This window comes from Lepidothrix coronata, unplaced genomic scaffold (genome assembly GCF_001604755.1).
Source record: "Lepidothrix coronata isolate B3197 unplaced genomic scaffold, Lepidothrix_coronata-1.0 Scaffold5, whole genome shotgun sequence".
NCBI classification, from domain to species: Eukaryota; Metazoa; Chordata; class Aves; order Passeriformes; family Pipridae; genus Lepidothrix; species Lepidothrix coronata.
The window spans coordinates 9,240,478-9,264,165 of NW_016690185.1; the positions used below are offsets into that span (position 1 = coordinate 9,240,478).

The following is a 23,688-nucleotide window of genomic DNA, read 5'->3' on the forward strand; positions in this document are numbered from 1 at the left end:
GTGGAGCTTTCCAAAAGCACTGTATGCCTTTGCTAACCTGTTGTCTATCTCTCCGTCGATCTTACCGTCTGAGGAGATTAGGCTACCTCGGTAATTAAACTGCTGGACTGATTTGAGCTCTGATTGGCCAATGGTGATATGGGGATGATGGGGGACTTCCTGAGGTGCAGGTTGATGGAGGACCTCTGTCTTCTTTAAGCTGACTTCCAGCCCAAAGAGCTCAGCAGCATCTAAAAGCAATTCTATATATACAATATTAACACACTTCTATCATCCCTCGAGCCCCTCCCACAATCAGTCCAGGAGAAGCCCTCAGGCTGATAGTTAAACAATCTCTCTCTCATTGGGGTGTCAGGAAAAGGGTTCCTCTGAACCACCCCCCCCACCTGTCTCAGCTACTTGCTGAGGTCTCCATCACGAGGTCCAAGAAGATAGCTCTGAGTCCGTCCTCCTTGGTTCGTGGAGGTTTCCTCCCAGTGGTAAGATGCTGTTCTGAGTCTTTACCCGGAGCTCACTCGTTGCTAGTTGGCTCTCTCACTCTTCTCCAGCTGCTACAGCTTCAATATCGGTAGCCATGTCCAAACCCAACATAGGCACCTCCAAGCCTGCTTGGCCCGTCTCCAATTTTGCTTGGAGTTCTCCTTCTTCTGGCACCGAGCTCCTTTCAGCCCATCTCCTTGGCTCAGCTTAAAATACTGAACCTTAAGATCTGCCCCATACAGTGGGGGGAAAGAAAGCCCCCTAACTAGCTAAAGGCATTTGGTCCAGTTATGAGCTGTCCCGAGCTCTGCAGTCTGTCCTGGGGGGGGAAGAGAGCTTGGCCAAAGGCCTGCCTCCCTTCCTCTTACCTCAGCAGTTGTGAGTCTCTCTCTCAGAGCACATACACACTCCTACACGCTACCTTCAGCTCTGGCTTGGCCAGGGCCATGGGGGCACAGGGCCCCGAGTGGGGGCCCTGTCCATCCCTTGGCTACTCTCTCGCACACTCTCACACACAACTCTGCCAACTCACTTCTGGCTAGCTGTTGATATCTAATTTTCACAGGAGTGAAATAAGACCAGCTCTGATTTGTTCCTGAGGGAAGACTGTCCTGGGACCAGTCAGCTCTAACTCTAACTCAGGGCCCCCATGAACCTGGGGGGGGTGGGCAGTTGAAACCAAGACAGTGATATTTGCATCCAGTTGGTCAGGGACATATTTACTGGGGAAGCTAGAGGAGGACAGAAGTGGTGGAGTAACAGTGGCTAAGCTAAAATATTTAGGATGGTGAAGGCAGATAGTAAACCTTCTTGGCACCTCTGTTGATATAAAGAAGAGTCCATTTCAAACCTGTTTGACTAGAAAAATCCATGGGATTATTCCCTTTTCTGTCCTTGAAAATATTTTTTAAAAGAGTGAATGGAACCTTTGCACTTTTACTCACCCATCCAAAAGTGAATGTTCTCAGTCTTTGGGCTGGACGTACCCTGCAGGTGTCTCTGGCTGGGAACTGGTGTGTATGTATGTGTGAACCCATCAGGAAGCTGCCTGCAATCTTGGGAAATCTTGGGAGACCAGTTTGCCCAGTTTGCCCAATCTCCAGCAGCATTTTATACTCTTTTGCAAGCCAATGTGCACCAAAGCCAATCACAAACTTCACAGCTCCCCCATCTCTGGAATGCATTCATTACCTAAGCACCCAGATAGTTCTTCCTATTGTATTCCTTTTGTATTCCTTTTCTTCCTCCTTTTTCAAAGTGATCAATATTTTATTTTCAGAAAGAGCACGAAGGAAGTAATGGAGAGGGAAGAAAGGAAACTGCTCCCAGTGCTAAAATCTTGGTTTAGTTGTGGACATAATGATGAGATATATGGCCTTTCCTAGGTCTGTAGAATAATAACTGATTTACCAGGAAATGTGATGTTATTACAAATGTGGAGCCTAATTTGGATTTTGTTGCTTGGGAGTTGCCTGGGTGGGGAAGGAAAGTGGGATCCAGCCTTTATTTTTGCTCCTCTTCTTAGCCTTGGGAATATACATGTTCAAATAACGTCTCACTCCTTTTGCACAGTCTGCTCATCACTGCCATTTGCTGAAGCAGACCAAACACTCTTAACACAGGGGAGCCCAGACTGCACACTTACTCTGCCCTGTCAGGCAGTAGCTACATTTTGGAAGGAAACCGCAGTACAAAAGTGGGATCTCAGGTTCCATGCAGTGTATGCAAAGCAGTTTCATTTAAAATGCCACGTTTACCTTGGCAGAGCCACTCTTTAGTAGGGATTAAGCCTGCAAAAACCACTGAATCATACTCTCTGTTTCCATCCATGTGCCAGGTCACAAACATAAATTGTAGTGTTGGCCCTCGTCCGTCATCACATAACGCTCTGGCATACTTTGTCATTCCCTGAAAATGAGTGGAATGAGAAGGTTACTTGGAAAGTCATCTGTCTGAGAAGCTGTCCTGTTATAATTAGTGGGCAATCTTGAATTTCATCTCTGGAAGATTATGAAGTGAAAAGGCGGGGGAATGGGATGTGTATGTTAGATTACCAGGGCCTCTGGTAAGCCAATCTGACCATGACTCAAAAGGCTGAAGTGAAAAAAGTTGGGGGAATCAGACAATGCTATTTTTTTAAACAAAAAGGTGTAAAGATGACTACAAGGAGCCAAATGTGGATCTAGATATAAGTTTAAATTTCAAGCAATTCTAAGCTTCAGGGATATTTAGAGGCAGGAGTTTGGTTTGGCTCGCATCTAGTACCAAAGAATCTCTTTTCTTTCTAAAGGCTTCTCAGACACCAGAGTAAATGAAAGGCAGCTCAAGGTGGAGCCACAGAATAAGGGAAAATAGCAGACAACTAGATGGGGATTGTAGCTGTAGGTTAATCACATAAAGTTAGCAATGATCTTCCAAGTTATCTGAACTCATCTCCTTCCTCTGTACCTCTTCACATCTGTACTACAAGCTAAGGGCTGTTGTCTTTAGCTGTGCTTCTGTCACAACATCTGCAAGGTGTGTACAGTCTGATTTGGCCATATTTTTCAGAGATCTGCAACAGTCAACCTAAACCACCCTGGTGCTGTAGTAAGGCAAGAAGGACCTTTTTTCACACCACTTATGTTTCTTTCAAATATGTGGAGGACATTATCCTTTCAACAGCTTTCAGACAGACTGCTAAAAGCAACTTTGTACTTCAAGATTTTGTGCTAAATATGTTCTCTCCCTCTTTTTTTTCTTTCCTTAGTCAGGAAATGTGTTAACATTTTTCTACTGGCTGTAGTGTGGGATATTAGATGCTCTGAGAGGAAAATGAATGCTTAAGGCTTCCTTCCTCTGTCACTTCATTAATGCCAAGAAGGAGGCTGGATAGTGTTGCTTTAATTAGCAGGCTTTTGTTAAAAGAAGTGGTTGGAGCTACCTGATTGCAGTTTTACCCAGCAAAAGAAAGACAGAAATTACTTCCTAGAACAGAACATTGCCTCTACCAAGAGCAACGCTTATAATATATTTGTCTATATGTGTCATACTTCACAATTTTATTCTTGACTCCTGCTGGGGACTGACTTGGGCCTTGAAATGAGAATTGTGTTTCCTATACTAATTTAACTTGTTGGTCAGTTGGTCATTGAGGTTTTTTTCTTTCTCTCTAAGCCTTTGTGTTGCATAGCTTTTTGTAAGATAGATAGATTTATTTAGATTTTTTTGTGAGACTATAAATTAGAATATTTTTTATGCTGTTCTTGATTTTTCATTGTTTACCCAGTTCTACCTGAACTGCTTTCCTTTTTGTTTTCTATCAGTCTTTGTTCATATGAGGTTATCATGGTGTTTGGGCACTGACAGGGCAGTAGTAGTCTGTGTGAATGTTTGGTTTCATCCCAGATAATACCTGCAGAATTTCACAGGTGTCCACTGATGTGTAGATGAGCATGATTTGGCTGCATTACCAGGAATTTCTATACCTATTGTCATGCTGGATATTGTCAGTGTACATACAAAGGCATTGCTTCATGTGTAGAGTGTATGTCTCTCTGTAAGGTAACTCTATAGTACACTGTTCTATGAGCAAATTTTATTCTGAACCCTGGCAGTGATGACTGGGTTGCTTCTTGAAGTATGAAGATTTCTATTTACTCTCTTTTTTTATTCTTACCATCATTATTGCTGTTTTAAATTTATGCAACTCTGGTTTGAGTTCCTGTGAGCTCTTCCTCACCATTGTTCCAGTTTGTACTGCAAGCACATATTAGACAGCAAATTACAAAAGAACTGTTTCTAAATGGGGAGAATTTTGAACAAAAGAAGAAAACTATAATTATTCCAACGAGGATTTGAGCAAGCCATCAGAATTAATGGTGCTGCTTTTCCAAATTTGCCACTGTTTTGATTAGCTTATGCACTTATACAATCCCTGCCATGGCAGTGACCGTAACTGAATGCCTGTAACCGCAGGCAGAAAGCTATTAGAGCCCATCCACAAAAAAGCAGCTATTTTGGTTTCTTCTCATCAAAAGCCTACAGTGCCCAAGCGATGCCAGCTAAGTATTTGTTTCTGTGGGATTCTTATCTCTTTCTACCATCCAAAATACTCTTTTTTGGCAGAATTTTTTAAACTCGATCTATTAATAATGTTTATAAAAAGTGTGTTCTTCAACACATTCTTTGGGCACTGCCAGAAAACAGCCCTTGAAGCAGAAAAAACAATCTTAACTATGCTGACCACTTGAGGGAGGTGGTGTGTTGTCTGGAGGGTTGAACTAAAACCAGTATAGTTACTAGCTTGCAATAGAAATGTCAAAGGTTTAAGTCTTTTGTAGGCAAAAGGGAATACTGGACTTCAGCAGTGGCTGGTTTTCCTCATAAGGCCATTCCCCATGCAATCTATGATAATTCATTTGTGACCAGACAGTTTCTGCTTTCTGAAGGGCATACAGCTTACGGAATAAAGAAAAAATGTCGGAACAAATAAATGTCTTTGTTCTAATCAGAAACAAATTAGAAAAAGCAAAATCTAAGGAAGGTTTCTAAAAGCCAGCAGAAGAAAATGTGAGATTTCAATAGCTGTTCAACATATTTTTCAGAATAAGGATGTTTACTGACTGGCCGGAACTTAAGTAAAATTATGAATATAAAAGTTCTTCATTCCCCTCAGTGAGTTATGTGCAATACTTGGAGACCTGTCTTCCCTTCCATCCCACAGATGTTTGGCCTGGCGGTGCAGCAGAACTACCAAGGTAAAGACAATACAAATGTGATACGGCATTTTCCCATCTGAAGGACTTGGAGGTGAGCCTAGAGTTTTGGAGAAATTAGGAACAAAAACATTTCAGAACTAGTGCCTGATCTGGTGTTTGGGCCTAACTCCTTAAATGAAAATGAAAAAAAAAACCCAAAACTATGCAAAACGAGCAGCCCAGTCCCCTATGAGGGGCACTGCGTTCAGCAGAGCAGCGGAGTATGGAGGAACAGCAGAAGCCCCACTCATTCTGCATGTCCTCACCAACAGTGGCTGGCTCCATGTCCTCTGAAGAAGGTATTCCAAAGTCTAGAGTAACAATCATCCTAGAAAATAGAGCTGGAGTGGATCGAGAAGTAGAAACACCAAAACTGGCTAAAACAGAATAGCAGGTGTTATTTTCCGAGTAGGACAGAAGCTGCTGCATGTCTTTTCTTGTGTTTATAAGTCCTAGCTTAGTGTTTGGCCTGTCCAGAGTAGGATGACGTGGCTGATTTATACTCAGCCAGCAATACTTTATAACCCCAAGATCTTTCTGTCCTTGTCCACCCAAGCAGTTTTCCCCATCGTGCATCTAAGAAGCTGATTCCTTCTGGCTAAGTGTAGAACTTCGTGTTTTTCCTTGTTGAATACCATCCTGGTTTTTTTCATGCAACTTTAGTTTTCAGGATCATTCTGAGCTTTTCAACATGTCTGAAGCTCTACCCTTCCTATTGTCTGCAGATTTAATAAGGATTTTCTGTTTTCCATCATCTAGACTGTTCATGAAAATACACTTGCTGAAGGAGATTTCCCCCAAACCCTGGTTAACAGAGCTATTGGCTTAAATCTAAAACGTATCTAATTGTTCTCATAAAGTTTATATCTGCCTACTGTAATTCATGATTTCAGCATTTAATGTAAACATTTTAATTAGCTGAACATTCTCAAATATATAGCATAATCTCTTCAAGGCAGAGGGTGATGCAAACGTGGGTAGAGACCAAATAAGTCCCTCTAACTATGAATTCTGTTTTCTAATCAGGCTTCCTACCTAAAATACTCTAAATTTGGAAATCTGTGCTCAGTAGTTTGAGCTCTGTGGAGGGTTTCTCTTTCTGTTTATCTACCACTTTTACTCTGGCCTCAAATGGAGTTCGAACCCCAAAATATACATAACTGTGTGAGTTTGCATATTACTAAGAACCTGAAGTCTGCTGGGAAGTGAGAGCTCCGAATGACAATTTTGACACAAATAATGTTCACCCTCCATATTAATAAGAACGTGCTGATGAAGTGTCAGAAACCATATCCTGCAGCTAAGTAAGTTACAATAGTCTTCTTTTCCTCACCAACAAAATAGATTTTATCCTACACAATTACATCATGTTGACTGCTAATTTTGACAAAGCCTCTGCTGTTCCACATTTAGCTGAAAATATTTTAAGAAGACACAAAACCTCCTGTTTATTATCCTCTTTCACTTTTTTTTTCTGATCCTGTCAACTGATATTTTATTCCATGCAAACTTTTCTACCAGGGGCTTGCAGAAGCCCCTTTTCCATATTAATCCAATCAACTATGACTGTTTTGAATTCCTAAAATGCAATTCTGAAAGTACTGAGAAAGGCTTGTTATTTTTGTACGAAGGAGTAGTAAGTTAGATAACTGACAATGAAAAAAACTTCAAAATCAAACCAAAATGTTTGATGATCTTCATACAAAAAAAAAATAAAAATAAAAAGATGGGTGTTAATATGACTGTTTTAAAATATGTACACTATATATTGCTTTTCAGTTTTGATGAACACTTACCAAAAATTTAAAAGATGCAGATGAAATACAGTTAAGTGGCTCATAAATGGTAACTGCACAGGCAGTACTTCCCAGTGAACTGTGTTTTTTAGGGTTTGGTTCTGATTTGTCTAGTACAACCCTTCTTAATTATTGCCTTTCATTACTGTTGCAGTATTTCCAGGTGATTGTTACTTTCATTGCTGCTGAATTTATCTCTCAGGGATTTCTTGGGATTTGGTTTATAAAGATGAAGACCAAAGAGTCTGAGCTCACTGCCTACTTAAGAAACAACTACCCTTTGGCATTCCTGGTAGGTCTAATGCTTAAATAACATACCTCTTTAAGTTAGAAGGTGGTTTTTGGTTGCTGAAGCCCTTTGGTACGTATTAATAGGTCACTGATCAAAATGTTTAGAATCCATTTTTTAGCTACATTATTGTTTATTACATTAAAAAAAGGCCAACAACAGAAGGTTGTACCTGTGGAGGGTGAAGGCTTTTAGGTGATTTACTTCTTAATTAAAAAAAGAACACCAGCAAAAACATCTTAGTCAGGGAATTCTGTTGTAAATATGTCTGGGAGTGGCAATGCATTTTATTATCCGCTCTTTTGATTAGCTTGCTCCTTTATACTTCATTGTTGGTGATTAAAACAAAAGTTATATTCACATCTACTCAAGCTAGTAGAGGCAAAACAGATATAGCAAAATACTTCCGCTACAAGCTCCAGTATGGTGAGATTTGTTACACCGAATGCAGGAACACAAGCTATTAAAATGCACTGCAGTGCACACTGTTTTCAGGACTGATTGATGACATTTCCATATATAGTTAGGAGTAAGGCATTGCTTTTGAAAATAGAATTAAAACTTTCCCTTTTTAGGAGCAAGCACCACTTTGGCAACACAACTAAACCCAAGTACATTAGTTCTTTTGGTCAAAACATTAACAGGGTACTTTGCTAACAAAATGTTCAGGTCATGATAAGGTCAAAGCATGAACTGTAAGGCTTTTTATGAGCTAAATGTTTCCAAATAGTACTCCAAGTTGAAAGTGCTGAAATTAAAGGTTTTCTCCTGTAAACAGGGTATTGCTGAGCCGGGTATATGTTGGTTTTTTTCAATTACTCAGCATAAGGTGACGGAACTGCAATGACATGCATTCGCTGAGCAAAGGCAGATGTCACCAGAAACGTGGATGGTAGGAACAATTCAAGGAAAAGATGATAAAGATGTATTTTGTATTTGCATTGCCACTTTCTGTCTCTCTTTCCAACTTGGCAAATATCTGCCTGTCTTCCAAAATGAAAACTTTGTGCAACAACTTACTGTCTCAATTGTAAACATGAATCTAATAATCTGATCTAATTAGAAAAATAATAACTTTCCCCCTTGTATTCATACTTCTCAATTCAAGTCTAAATTTGCAAATGCCTATGGACATACATTCCCAGCAGGATATAGGGTGGTAGGAAGGTAGGTGGAACCTCACCAGCTGAATTGAAGGTAGGTAGCATTGCTACCCCATAACATTCCCACAAAAAGCGAGATATGATTTTGAATACTGTTTTAATGTGGAAATTATTTCACTTTGCTACTAACTTTTTTGGAGACACATTTGCACTACAGAGAAGATAGATTATAATAAAAATTTAAAGGACCTCGACATGTTGGAGAGATGGGCAAAGAAGAACTGCCTGAAATTCAACAAAGGCAAATGTAGAGTCCTGCACCTGGGGAGGAATAACCTTGGGCACCAGCACAGGCTGCGGGCTGATCTGCTGAAAAGCAACTCTGCAGAGAAGGATCTCAAGGTCCTGGTGGATGACAAGCTTTCCATGAGCTAGCAGTGTGTCCTCATGCCAAGAAAGCCAATGATGTCCTGGGGTGCATTAGGAAGAACATGGCCAACAGGTTGAGGGAGGTGATCCTGCTCCTCTACTCAGCCCTTGTGAGGTCACATCTGGAGCGTTGTGTCCAGTTCTGAGCTCCTCAGTACAAGAGAGACATGGAACTCTTGGAGTGGGTCCAGCAGAGGGCAACAAAGTTGATCAGGGGACTGGAGCATCTCTCATGAAGAAAGGCTGAGGGATCTGGACCTGTTCAGTCTCAAGAAGAGATGACCGACAGGGGACCTCATCAATGTCTACAAGTATCTGAAGAGAGCATGTCAAGAGGATAGAGCCAGGCTCTTCTCGGTGGTGCCAAGCAATAAAGAAGCAATGGACAGAAACTGATGCACAGAAAGTTTCACTCGAATATGAGGAAGAACTTCTTTACTGTGCAGTGACAGCACTGGAACAGAGAGGCTGTGGTGTCTCCCTCACTGGAGATATTCAAGAACTGTCTGGATGCAATCCTATGCCATGTGCTCTAGGATGACGCTGCTTGAGCAGGGAGGTTGGACCAGATGACCCACTGTGGTCCCTCCCAACCTGACTCATTCTGTAATTCTGTGAAAATTTCCATGGTATCTGCAGGAGTATAAGATAGTCCTTATATAACTAAATCCACTGTTTACTCCTCATAAGAACATAAATTGGCAGCAACAGTGCAAGGTATTAATGTGAGATAATTTTGGAAAGACATGGCTAAAAGCAACTCAATTTTGAATAGAGAGGAGTAGAAATGAATGCAGTTTTATAGGCTCTGCAGGCCATGCTATCATCTGAACCAGACATTTCCAAAACTGCATGTGGGTCTGTGTAAGTTTCAGCTACCCAAAAACATTCCAGGTTTTGTTTTGTTGTAAGAAATTACTCAAAACAGGGGGAACACTTACCCAAATGTTTTAATGCCCATTTTTCTGCCACCTTGAATGAAGCATGACAATGTTAATGCTGAATTCCCCAGAACTGCTGCTTGCATCCTGAAATACAATATTATTATATAAGTGCCTATAATTTGCTTTGTACACAGCAGAAAACTGGGAGGAAAACTGTTGAAATAAATGGCACTGAGCTAGAACTGAGTTGTATGCTTTGCCTGTCAGGCCATCAGTAGCCTCACAGTAGACATAACAGCAGACTTCAGCATCGTGGTCTTAATAGACAGGATCACAATTTTGGAAGACAATGTTTTGAAGAATAAAATATGAAGTGGCAGTGCTGAGAGGAGAGGGTGTTTTTTATTACATACACTTTATTATATAATTTAGAGACTTCTGTACCTAGTTCTTACTCTGCCTTTAATCCCTTATATTCTGAGAATATAATATGAGTAACAGAAAAATCTGTTCTTGGGACAGGCATTTATCTTGCAACAGCACTGAAAAATGAGCTGAAAATAAATGTTTTCCATTGTTTTTCCTGATCTCCTGAATTAAAACTGGTGCTCTGATTACTATATAGAATAAAAAAAACTACATTAAATCAAAGTAGTGTCAAATACAAATTTCAATTTATTGCAAAAACTATCACAGTTGTTCAAAAAACCTAAAATGAGATCTAGTAAATGTACCATTCTATCCTGCCCTCATTCCTATGTATGAAATTAGGTGTTTCACACTGGATCTCATTTAATTTGAAAACAGCTTGTGACTTATTGGCTAGACAAAAGGGGGAGATCTGAGGAATCACTGACAGAGCATGCACAATGAAAGTGCCACCACAGATGGGAAGTCTTCATTTTTAAATATTATTTAAGTACCTCATTTTGAGAAATTTGAAAAGGCAAAAGAAAAGAACTACATTTGGTATATATACCTAACTATAGCCAGGGGTGCAGCCCTGCAGGTGCAAACTGGTACAGCTGCTCTCCCAAGAGACACAGCAGTAGCTATAAATATATCTCCATGCTGATACAGCCAAGCTACCTGTGGATGTGTTAGCTGGACGTGTGGGTCATGGCCACCCTACCATAGAAATACTGAGGAGAATTCCTGTATCAGTAAAATCTACAGTAGCTTGATGCAAGCATCTCCTCTACCACTAAGCACAGTGTGGCAAGTGTGGGTGATTGTCAACCTCTGGTAATATGGTGAACAAGAGGGATAAAATCATATGGATATGATGGACCACTGTATACAGTATGAATGCTCAACGTGGTTTTGGGGTCTGAGGGATTTGGGTTTGGGGTCTCAGTCTAATTCTGGGTAAAAATTCTTGTATTACAGTTTGGGATGGCAGAATAGCTACTTAACATCATGCCAACTAGAGTGAGATTGTCTAACCTGTGATCACAAGTTGGGTCTTGCAAATCTGAGTCCAATATTACAAGAATAAGTGAAGAGAAATAACGAAGAGAGATAACCTTAGCACTGACTACTGATAAAAGATGTGTGAACTGGATAGATAATGTGCTAGAGCAGTCAAGCCAGAAGTTCTTACTACAGTTCAAAAGGGATGTTAAAATGCTGTGTTACGATTAAGAATACTTGCTTCCAAATTGGTGGATCAGAAAAACAAGGTACGGTCAGCTCTAAACTAATGAAGTATACACGCTTTTGAGTCCTGTCATCCCAGTCATTTCCAAGTAGCTCAGGAAGAAGCAGCTGGGGTCTTTTCTCTCTCATGTATCAGCCACAGAATATACATTCATCCTGTTTATGGAGTCTTACCACATAATTTTCACAGTACTTTGTGTAGGAAAAAGCATTTTCACTGGAAAGGAGAGATTTGCTAAACATGTGACTTTTTTGAGGATTAACTGACCAATGGCATCAAGTGACTTTAGTTAATATTTGATATTTGGTTTCCCAAAATTGCAAAGACTTGAGATGAAGAAATCAAGGTGCCCAGAACAGAGCAGACTTGCATAACTTCACACACCAAGTCCATGACAGGTGAGGAACAGAAATATAACCCTCTTGGATGCTGTGATTCTTGTTCCACGTACTCAGAAACTGAGCACCAAAGTAAAAAAAAAAAAAAAGAAAAAAGAAATTATTTCTTCTGTCATTCTCTGATGGGAGCCATCACTGAACAGACCTAATGCTCTGCAGGCCCATGCTGGCTCTATGCCAGCATTTGCAAAGGCAGCGTATTTTCTCTTCGAAACCTTTTCCTGCAAAGCACAGATTGCGGCTGTCAACATCTCCATCTATGGCATATCAAATATGAGTTTTCAGCACATAAGGACTTCATTATGTACCACAGGCTTTGGTTTTCCACTCCCATTGCCTGAGCCCTCCTCAGTGGTAGCTGAAGTTCAGACTAGATCTGTCACTGGCAGGATCACCTGAACCGGAAAAGCACATGCAGGATTTCAACACACTTGCTCCCTTGTTCGCCACCCCTCCACACCTGCTCTCCACCAGTGGGACAGGGCTTCACCACCCATGGCAGTGACTCACTCCTTCCTCCAGCTCCACCAAGGTTATGGCCAGTGAGAGTCAAGAGAAGACAGAACAAAGAGGAGACACCCTCCTCTGACAAAAGGGCTTCTCACAACGAACAGATTCTCTTTCAGAGCAGGTGAGAAAAAAATAAGAGGAGATCCCTTATCAGTCAGCTCAGCCTGGAGAGATGAGAATGAAAGCAACCTTTGAAACAACCTCATGAGGCTGGAGGTAAAGCTCATGGGGACACTTCTAGCACAGCTTGCACTCCCCTCCTTACTGTGACATTGCTTGGAGATGTCCTGAGGCACCCAAAGCAAGATGATCAGTAACTGATGGCAGTTTTATTTGTAAGCAGCCATGGCAGGGATCTGAACGCCTCTAAGGAGAAAGGTGCAGCTTGGCCTGCTGTACTTCTGATTTCCAGGTCATCTTGCATGTGGAACTTGGTCTTCCCAGTCTCACATGCTGTCACCAGAGAAGCAGATCAACTCTTTCTGCTCCTTTTCCTCATTCCCTGTGCATCTGGGTTTCTGTCAGAATCGAAGCAAGTCCTCCTGACAGAAATATCCAAACCTGCCTCCAAGCAGCAGACTGGAAGGCTGCATTCCACTATCTGCTGGGATTTTCTTTTTCTTTCCATGAGCTAAGGCTGTAAATCCCACAGCAAGGCATGAATAAACAAAAACTAGGAAGGATTAGTACGTACTATTTAGCGAATCATGACTAACACAGCCCCGTCTTGCTTCCTCTGAAAGCGTGCCACAAAAGTTCAACAAATATTATTGTGAAATGAACCACAAAGTCTTTACACACTTTAGAAATGGCATCTTCACCCATTTTATCTGGCAAAAAACAAATGGATTTAGTTTCTAGTTGATGGGAAAATCTCTAAATTTAAAACACTTGATAATTGACACAAGAATGGAGTTTTTCAATTCTTTTCCTCCCTCCTACACCCTTCCTGTATGACAAATATAATTTAGCAGAAGATTCCGAGAGTCAGAGGGTTTTAATCAAGATGAGAGTCTACTTGCTTTGCCTTTTGCTAAGAAAACACTCAGCAATGACTCCTTCTGTGAAGTGAAAGGTTTAGAAATATTACTGGGACACCCCCTTATTGTGCACATAATTGCTGTAGATGTCAGGGGGAATATCAGGCATATAAAAAGAGGTGTTTTCTGTGCATAAGAATGGTGAAAGGAGAAATAATTTCTTGTTGTAATGTGGCCTGTAGTATTATGAGTGCTTGTGTGCTTACACATGTATGATGTTCTTCTTAGACACAGACGTTATGGTCACAACCCTTGTGATAGATTAAAAGATCCATTTCCAAAAGAAGTCACATAAAACACTGGAAGAGGAGGACAGGCTACGGTTCTAAAATTGCTCATTGCAATATTACTTGTAATTATTTGTTATAATACCATTAAAAAACCCAAATCCCCTAGGCAAGACAGAGAGATCCTTACCCATGTACATAAATCTAAATAAAGATAAAAGAGAAGAAAGAGCAATTATACCTGGTATTGCTGCAAATCTAATTCCTTTTAGTAATGTGAGTGCTATTATTCCATTCCCCTGCCAGCTATGGATGCTTTTAAACTCCACGAAAATTGATCACAGGATTTTAGCATTTTAGAAAATGTCTGTGAGTGTCATGATCTTTCAATACTGGGGAAACAGGCCTAGGAATTTTGGGCTTGCCCAGATATTGCCTACAGTGCAGATGAGTATTTTTCTTTCACACATGGGATCAATTCCTTTGTGCTAACAAGGATCCACCCACTCCCATTCCTTGTTCCCTGACTTAATATCTACCTCAAATGTGCTGAACCCTCACATGCGGTTCCTTGTGCCTGCAAGAACCAGATTTTGCAGAAGATAATCCTGAAGGATGGCAAGGGAAATATGAGAAACAAGCACTAAAAGTGGTGCGGAAATAAAGTCCTGGTTAAACCAGCCATTCTCACTGGAGTTTTAACTCTTCCAAATTTCAGACTTTTGTTTCCTCTCCATTTGGAGAAGTATTGTCACCCTTTCTTTCCACAAAAGGTATTCAGTAACTACCTTTAAGCTCCACTTAACAGTAGCCCTTTTGCTACACTAGGGAAAATCATCCCCTGTTCACAGCTCAAGAGAACCAGGAGACATCTTTTTATTCTGATGACTCTAAGTGCAAACACAACAAAAGACTGAAACAGATGGCAATTTATTTGTCTCTAAACTTTGCATGTGTGTTCCATGACATTTTTATAAGACTTTAAAGATTTCTCCTTTCCTGTCATCAGTAATCTGAAATTGCTTTTTCCAATAAAATGAATTTGCTTGACTCTCAGTGATGCTGCAGTCTCAGAAGATAGCTGTCCTTTCTTCATAGCTTTCCTGTGCTAACATGGTTTCTCTCTCTGTATGTTTTTTAAGACTATTATACACTTTGATATTCAAGAGTTAGACCTGCATGCAGCACTCAGCATGGATTCATACAGTGGCTTAATGAAGTTTTCATTTTCCCCTCTATCCTCTGTGCCTGCTGGAAAGCTCTTTGCGTGCTCACTATTTTAAAGAAACATTTAATATTTGAACTTGACTTTCACCAAGAAAAGCAGTTTTGAGTCTTCCTTACTAGATCAAGTCTTTCCTTGAGGCTACTAAGTATAAATTTTATTATAGTTTCTATAGTTTCCTCTGTGGAAGTGAGACTTACTGATCTATACTTCTGCAAATCTTTCCGGATGGCTTAAAGATGGTATCACATTTGTTGTTTTCTGTTTCTCTAGGAATGAGACTGATTTTAAGTGACAGATTACACATAACATTTTCACATTGGCACGTGTGATACTTCAGAAAACCTGTGTGAACACCATCTGGTCCTTCTGATTTCCTACTTCTCATTTGATAAATTTTATTCAAAAATCTCTTCTGACACTGCAATTTGAAACAGCCCATCAGACTCAGATCTCTATAAAGAAAAGCTGTGGTGGAAACCTCCCTTACTAAGTAAAGATTTCATTTAGTTTTTCTTTAATGACCTTATCTTTCCGGAAAGCTTCTTTTACAGCTAAATCTGTTGACTCTGCAGACTCTTTGTTACGCTTCTTGCTTCTGATGCACTTGAAACCTTGTTAAGTTTTTTATTTCACTTCTTCCTCTATTTCATAAGTTTTGAAAACTCCCATGAAACTTTAGAATTTATGCTACGTAGGGAGTGAAACATTGCATTTATGACTGGAACAGCTAAAAAATAAAGGACAAAACATAAAAAAAGGAATAAGCTAATGCCTTCTCTTTAAATCTAACTCAACAGATTCAATCCACTCCAGTATTAATAAAGTACACAATATAATATTTATACTGAGAAACTGCTAAAATATTGATTCTTCACAAATAAAAAATAACAAGACTTTCTTTTGGCTAACAAAACCAAAGGATTACAGATATCACTGTGTGTTGTGCTCCATAAATGAAACTATTCCTTTCTACATGCACTGCAGATTACACTAGTTTTGCAATTCATATATGAACTTTCTAGCTTGGCATTAAATTACATATACACTCAGACACGCAGGCAGAAAGCTAGAATATAAATACATAGCTTTGCCCCTTTCCAAATGGAAATGCTCAAGGCTCTTCCAGCATCCATTGCAGCCAGCTCCAAAACTAAGTGTTCTAGTTCATGGAGCTCAATTTGTCATGAACAAAAATACTGGAGACTGTCATGGGTGAGTGCTGTTATGGGAAGCTAATCTGACTTGGACAGGAGAGAAATTGAATATTAACTTTTTGGTGAGAGGGAAGAAAGAAAACATGCAGCTTATGTTATTCCACTGCGAGGTCTTCCCCATTAAATCTGCTTTATCACGGATGTACCTCTAGACCAGAAAGATGAACTGCCAGGAACTCTATTTGGAGCCCACATGCAGGCTCACAGAAGGAGCTGGTTCGTGGCAGCTATATACACACAGAGAGATTTATGAACCCTTGCCTCTGGTTTTATTGATTTAGCAGGTTTAGAGCAACTCTGATAATGTTACTGGCTGGAGTTCACATTTCCATCTTGCCTTGTAGCCTATAAACAGGTCTAGACTTACTGACAAAGGAGATAGCAGCCAGAAGATTAAATGGTAAACATAAATTTAAATATCAATCACTCATTGTAGAATAAGTGGCTCCCATAGGACCTAGGGATCAATAACAAAAGCAGATAAAAGCACAGATATGAGGCTGCATATATGCTTCCTACCTTTCCTCAGATCGTGAAGCTAAAAGCATAGCACCATGTGTTATACCTCTGTGTCCTGCTACAGCAATGTGGTTCTGCTCACAGCAAGTCTTGATGTTTCTTAAACACGGTCTCTATGTCAGCTCAGGATATTTGGATTTGGTCCTTCTCAGTTGCACAACTACATTGCACATATAATACAGCATACAAACCCCCCCCCTGGTTACCTGAGGTTTTCAATTATGCCTTTACTGAAAAATAGCTCCTGGATTTAGTAAGGGCCAATGTGTAAATTACAGAATCTAAATATTCTATCAGTACTAACTCCAGGTACCAGTATGAAGTGAGCTTTCCTATGATATAGGTTATTAACAGCTTTTGGCATAGAACTAACTGTTCTTCTGATAATATCAAGGACTGATATGGGTAGATCCACAAAGATGTCTCAGCCGTAGTGTTAGCATATTTAATTTCAGCTTTCCAAAAGCAGCAATGATACGTGTGAGATGCCTACATCTCACCAATCCCACTCCCCCTGCCCCTGCCATCATTCTCCATTTCCTCCTCTCACTTCAAATGGCCGTAAGTGAAAAAATCTCTTCCTGGTTCAACACAGACCTTTTTTCTACCCTGGCCTTTCATATCTTATCCATCTAATCCCTCTCTGAGACAGATGTTGAAACAGGGCTTTCCTCCATGAGCATTCCCTAGACAGGAGTTAGAACTGCAAAGAAAATCAAGAGCTAAAGCAAAATTTTTTATATTTCATTTCTGAAAAAAAATTATTTTTGCTTGACAATAGTCCAGCATTGCTTTTGCTTTTCGAGACTAATCAATTTGTGGAGTTAAAAGATCATCATTTCTGTCTGTAGAAGTGCAAGTGTTAGGAAGGAAGTTGAAAACAAACACAAAAGAAGCCAGCTAACCAGCTTTCTATCATAATCTCCAAACATTCTTAGTAGTGTTCTCGTTGAAGGTAAAGTGAGTTCTAAAAAGATGTAGTATGTTTTCCCCAAGTTTTTCATTTACCCGTGCTGAACAATACAATGCCAATTCGAACCCTACTTACCAAAATGGTCCAGGTCTGTTTCAAAAGTCCTTTCTTTCTTTCTTTCCAATATTTTTATATATATATATATATTCAGTACTTATGTATATTACCACTATTTGTATTATTTAGAGATTGTATAAATAATGATTTAAGGTTTGCTCTGGGCTCATTGATAAAAACTGTTTATATTACAGAGCCACAAACTGATTTCAGTGGCCAAGGACGGCTCTTGCTATTTCACTGATGCAAATGAAATAAATTTTGCTGTGCACTTCTGCATGTTCATAGAAATTCAGATCTGGGGAAATTAGTTTGTTTTACCTATACCGTAATAGAGTAATGAAGATGCAACTCAATTAAAAAACTCGCTTTTACATTTAAATTGATCTAAGAAGAGCAATCTTTTCAAAATTAATAACATAATAACAACTTCATGAATTCTAGGAAGAAGATTCTTGAGGGAAGGTGGTCTAGTAGTCACACCAAGCACTTAGAACTCATGTCTGAAACTCAGAAGCCTCATTTCTGCATTTATTTTAATGGGTAATAAACGTGCCTTATTCTCCAAAACAAAGCCACTTGACTGGGGTCTTGGAGAAGAATGAATTTGATTAAAAAAAAAGCAACCCTATGTTAACTTTGTCCTAAAATTTCTAGGAACTATTTCAGGGCAATATACTCTGCAAAGATGAAGCCCACAGCTGTTTATATTGTCAAAGAGATATGAACATATAAATGCTGATGAATTATATAATTATATAATATTTCCTTTTCTTTTCTGTTATTCTAGGCAGCTGTGCAGTCTGTCCCTGTGAAACATCATCTTTTTCTGAGACATCTAAACCTTCATCTCCCCAGCATTGCTTACAGCTCTGAAATTTCACTTGAAGTCTATTACCCAGTAATTAGTGTATTGAATTAGACCTGTATGTTTCATAGCTGTAGTGCCTCAATCAAAATGTTCCACAGTACTGAATCAAATATCCCATCATGGAAATTATTTTAACCCTATTGCTGTTATCAAAAAGCCCCAAAGCCTCATAACGTTATTTTAAAAAGTAGTTTGAGATAGGTTCATGGGAAAAGGCTATGCAAATACGAGTTCCCTGGAGAGTACCTTCTTATCAAATCCAGTGCTGGTTACTTCATTTTGCTTAGGACTGAGGGTAGTTTGCCAGGCCTGAGGATTACTTCATCATCTTGTTTACCCTTTTGAGTAAGCCCATCAGATGGCACTGTTGCACATAATCTTGTAAATTCTCTCAGCCCATTTGAGCAAAATTTTAGTCCTGTAAGAAAAGGGTTTTGTTGAGTCTTTTTTTCCCCCCAGATCCTATTGCATATGCCCTCATTAGGATCCACGAGAGGCAGTCACTGCTTTTTTTGTTGGACTGCCTGCCACAGAAGCTTTTTCACCAGATAGAGATTTCTGACCTTGAGAATCAGGCATAGGCATCTGAACAGTGGTCCTCAAAAGGAAAGAAATTCCTCGAGTAGTGTGCAAGTGTATTATAAAACTAGTTGCATTAAGACAGGACTAGTATAACACTGATAACAACGGCAAAGCTGAAAAGCCATTGTGGAAAAGAAGTCATTCTCCCTTTCCTCAATTCTTCCTCTCTTGCCTGTCATGAAAGTGTAACTGTCATACAGGTGGGTCCATCTGTTCTCTCCAGCTTCTGGGGATGCAGCTTCCCTGGGCCAGGCAGGGGAGTAGAGTCTTCATATCAAGACAAACATGGAATATTAGATGTGAGAATCATGGGAAGAAAAACCAAGGTGAGCTCAGGAAAGTCTTATTCGTTCTACATAGCTTCAGCATTTCCCTTGTCTGCCATAAACCAACTGGCATCACACATACCTTCATTTTGTATGTGTTCTTCACATTTGTCACTTAAGGACAGAGGTTTTAGAAGTTGATTAAAAAGTGCTGTATTAGCCACTGAGGGGCCCATGTACAGCTGTATCTTTGCCTATGATGTTCAGGAATTTTATTTTGTTAGAAATCTAGCAGCAAGTTAGTAAACAGTCAATTTGACCAAAGCAGTCCTACTACCTGTTAGCAACATCTCCTACTTAAGCTGGCTGTTTTGGTTTCTTCACCTCAGGCCAAAATCGTAACTAACAAAGATTCCAAATGTCCTGCAAATTGAGTTATTTTCCTAGTATAGTACCACATTGTTATGGTTATAACAGGACATTCTCTGTGGCAGATATTCAGCATCTGAAGAAGTATCCCAATCATGCTAGGTCCTAAAATAAAACTGAGGAAATGATGTATCTGTGCGTGTATGCATGTGCACTGTGAGTATATAGATCATCTTCTGCCTGAATGTTGTGTTTTAAAATATCCATTATTTATTAATCCAATATTAAGATCAGTGGTTTACTTGTCTTTCTTATTTATTACCAGAAGAAATGTTGTGCTAGTCAGAGAAAGAAATAACCTATACAGAAATTATTTACCCAGTCATGAGAGGCTCCAACATTCTTTAAGTGAAGTTCTCAACTAGTTTTGACACTGAATGACAGAGGAATTAAAATTTGCAAATACTGAGTTAGATCTTCACCAAGCAGAGTTGGTGTAATTATATGAATATAAACGGGGAAAGAACTGCTTTGCAGAATATATGACATACATACAAAAGCGGCTTAATTGAGTGCAGTGGGTCAGATGGTAATATTACCGTGGGTTTAGATAAAACACAAGTCAGACTCCTCCTAGTTTGATTTGCTTTAGTCTGACTTTAACCATCACCTTCACCCATTTGTTTCAAATGAATCAATTCTGGTTTACACCAGTGTGGCAGAAGGAACAGGTCTCTTGCTGTGGCCAGACACTTCAGCAGTGAACTCAGTGATGGATCACAGAGCTATTCTTAAGCAAGAAAACATTTATAAACCATTTGTGGCCCATTTGTTTTGTCTGTAGTCTTGAATTTAAATTAATTCCATGCTTATTTGTGAAACACTCACTAACCAGGAAGAGAAGTTTGAACTTTAAAATAATCCCATAGCAACCAAGTTCTGCATGGGAATTGCATTATTTGTAGCTTCAGGAAAATTACTTGCTGTAGCTAATTCTCTTTTCTTCACCCCTGAGCTTAATAAAGATCTTTCCATGTTGCAACTTTCACAGGCCAAGATGGATGCTCTTTTTTCATGATGCCTTCCTCGGAATAGAATCAGGCTCTGAAAAGTCCCCTTAGAAATGAGAACATGTCCTGTGACATGTTTCATGGGGAAGGAGGAATGCCAGGGTGACTGATGGAGGTTTTGTATGCTAATGTAACGGTACAGGCTTTCTGCAAAAGGGGATAGAGGAAAGAGTTTTCTTCTTCCGTATGTATTCTGTCAGGAAATGTTATAGTCTCACAGTAAATCGGTATCGCCCTCTTCCCACTACCCTCCTCTAATCCCCAAATCTCAACGCAGTGAATGCAGCAAATGACTCACTACACATGAGTTAATGTTTCAGCAGCCTCACAAATGAGTCCCGCAAGGACACGAGCACTGCATGGGGCAGGCACAAGGCAGCCATCTCTTAGGGTTCAGCAGAGCCCATGGTATCCTGGTCCCAGTACCAATCACTTTAAACTGACTGTGACCTGAAGATACGAGGTGCTCATTAGAGGCCTTAGTAGCCTAATATCATCAGCAGATTGAACCAAGCTGCTCTAGTCTTTGCCAGCACAACCATTAATAAAAGGGACCATGCCAATAAAAGTTTCCAAAATGAACCCATAGAATGAGGCACTTATAGACTATTATAAACAATTTGCCCTTTGGAGGTTGTCTGTTATCAGGCCCAGTCAAAGCCTTGATAAGTTTTGCCTCTTTAGGAATCATTAATTTCCTTGGAAATTTAAACAGCTGTCACTTGTGATATTCTTCAGGTGTACATGTGGGAAAGATTAGCTAGTGTTTATAATCCAATCTGTTCATTAAGTGCCTGCCCATGTGGAACCTCCTTCACAAGCGGAGAGTCCAGCCTGCAAAGCTCCCACAGATAATTGGAGGCAGCCATGAATTATGCGAATGAGCTGTCGACAACAGGGATTGTGAGGCCTTACTGGTATCAGCTGGTCTCAGGACAAGGTTTAGTGATTCCTTGCAAACAAGATCTGGCCTCTCTGTGCTTAGTCTCCATCAATGAGAGCTGGGTTGATGGCTTGTGCTTCCTGCTTGGGCTGCTCTGTTTCTGGCTTTCTCCTGCTGAGATGGTATCTTTCCATAACACAGTGAAATGTGTCCTCCTGGAATCAGGGCCATATGAGGTAACTTAGTGCCTCGAGGGCGCTGATAGGCCTTACTGGCCTCAGCTGGCCTCACTTGGGGTGCTCACTGGCATTTCCTCTGCCCAGGGGCTCTCTGTAAAGTCACAAATGGGCACTCAGTCCTGTCCTGAGCTATGTTGTAGGTGTGACTATCTCCAGCCCTGTCTCCACCATGGACCTTGGACCTACTCTGTATCTACCTTGAGTCCTGAACAGATCCCTCAGTCATATGTTGCAGCTTATCTCCACATCTGTCTTCAGCTCCATCTCCTTTTGCTCCTGACTGGAGCCCGTGGGTGAACACTGACCCTGGTTCCTCCCTTATGCTGCTCTGTGGCCCCTGTTACAGACCCTATGGGATCATGCCTTGTTGGTTGAGGGTATGGTCTGTGCTGGGGTCACCGTTGGCTGTTGACTTCTTCTCCTCTATGGGACAATCCTGTTCTTGCTGCTCTCTGACTGTAACCCCATGATAGGCACAAGCTCCAGGGCCTTGTGTGTGCTGCTTCATTGGGAGCACACTGTCTTCCTTGCGAGGCATGGGACAAGTGTCCCTTGGGTCACCCTCTAGTACTGCAGATGCTTCTGAAGCTGCTGGTTTGATGGCTGTGGTTGCAGTCAAGGGGAGGGGTGTCATTGGGTACCAATGTTTTCTAAAACAGTGCCATAGCTCAAGGAGTCAGGGACTTCCAAAAGCATGTCATTAAGAGCACAACTACTTTTAAACACCTACTTATTTCCATTCTTGGTCATTGTGTAATTCCACTTGGGCAGCAAGATCAGACATCATCACAATAGTTGGCATATGACCATTTAGCATGAGATAAGTGTTTCAGATGGCACAGAGTTTTGCTAAACATAGGGAGAAGCTGACAAAATACAGCCTCTCCCACTGAAGCTACTGAGAGTGGAAGCTGCTAAACTCCTTGCAGAGGACACAAGTAATTTTCTCAATTTACTACTTCTTTATTCTAAAAAGATAATGTTCATTTTTTAATTCCCCAACCCTTACCCTTTCTTGAAGTTTCTAACAGTTTGAATACAATTCTCTTCATTTCCCTTTTCTTTCACTGCTTATCTTTAAACCATTGCCTTTATAATGAAAGGAGAGAGAGTGTATCCCATTTCAGGGTCCACCCAAGCCTGGTTTAGGCAGACTGCAAGAACTGCTGGGCCTTCAGCCAAGGTCTCTTGTCTAGGCCAGGGTGGAAGGTTTAGGTTTTGAGTGAGAGTTTTTGAAGGGATGGGTGGAGATGCATGTCAATACTTCTAAAAGTCATGCTCTGGCTTTGAAGTACTTTTCTGGAGATAAACAGATCCTGCATGTACCACACACTGACTCTGGAATTTGTGCTACTGCCTGACCTCCTTGACTAAGGAAGATTTATCTTTGATTTTCAGATGGACTCTATTCTTACAGCAGAAGTCTGCTCTGACTCATCACATAGACCAGCAGCATAAGTCAGTGTGCCAAGTATCAGACTGGCTCAGAAATGCTCAGTTGGATGGAACTATTTTATTATTTTCTGTGATGTTAATTCATTGAGGTGAACAGATTTGCCACTGGAACATGAAACAGTGGACTCTCGGGTCTATCTTTGAAGAGCAGCCTAGGTTAACTATGTCATTACACTTACTGATTAATTTCAAATAATGCTTAGATATTTATGTTTTAGAGCAAGGACAGGATGAGTGAATGAGGACAAATGAGTGAATAAGGCAGACCGCATATTGACTGCATTAAGAGAAACATGGATAGTTAATCAAAGAAAGTTATAATTACCCTTTACTTGGTGCTTAGGAAGCCCTGTCTGGGATACAGCATCTAGTCTTGGCCCCAGTTCAAGGAGGAGAGAGACTAGAGA

The 23,688-nt window shown here is 40.3% G+C and overlaps 1 protein-coding gene and 1 long non-coding RNA gene across 2 annotated transcripts in view; one reads left to right on the forward strand and one right to left on the reverse strand.

The window, feature by feature from the left end:
* TRMT11 (tRNA methyltransferase 11 homolog) overlaps window positions 1-19,801 on the forward strand; it is a 114,708-nt gene extending 94,907 nt beyond the window's left edge. Inside the window, exons 13-15 of the mRNA XM_017828614.1 lie at window positions 5,186-5,219; window positions 7,218-7,307; window positions 18,337-19,801. Coding sequence (XP_017684103.1) covers window positions 5,186-5,219; window positions 7,218-7,264 — 81 coding nt within the window. The 3' untranslated portion in view covers window positions 7,265-7,307; window positions 18,337-19,801. The remainder of the gene's footprint in view (window positions 1-5,185; window positions 5,220-7,217; window positions 7,308-18,336) is intronic.
* On the reverse strand, window positions 2,003-9,229 carry LOC108504080. Its single transcript, XR_001876990.1, has 3 exons — window positions 8,729-9,229; window positions 4,139-4,218; window positions 2,003-2,388 (listed from the first exon to the last, which is right to left on the reverse strand). It is a non-coding gene; the product is annotated as an uncharacterized LOC108504080 (long non-coding RNA).
* Window positions 19,802-23,688: the final 3,887 nt, after the last annotated feature.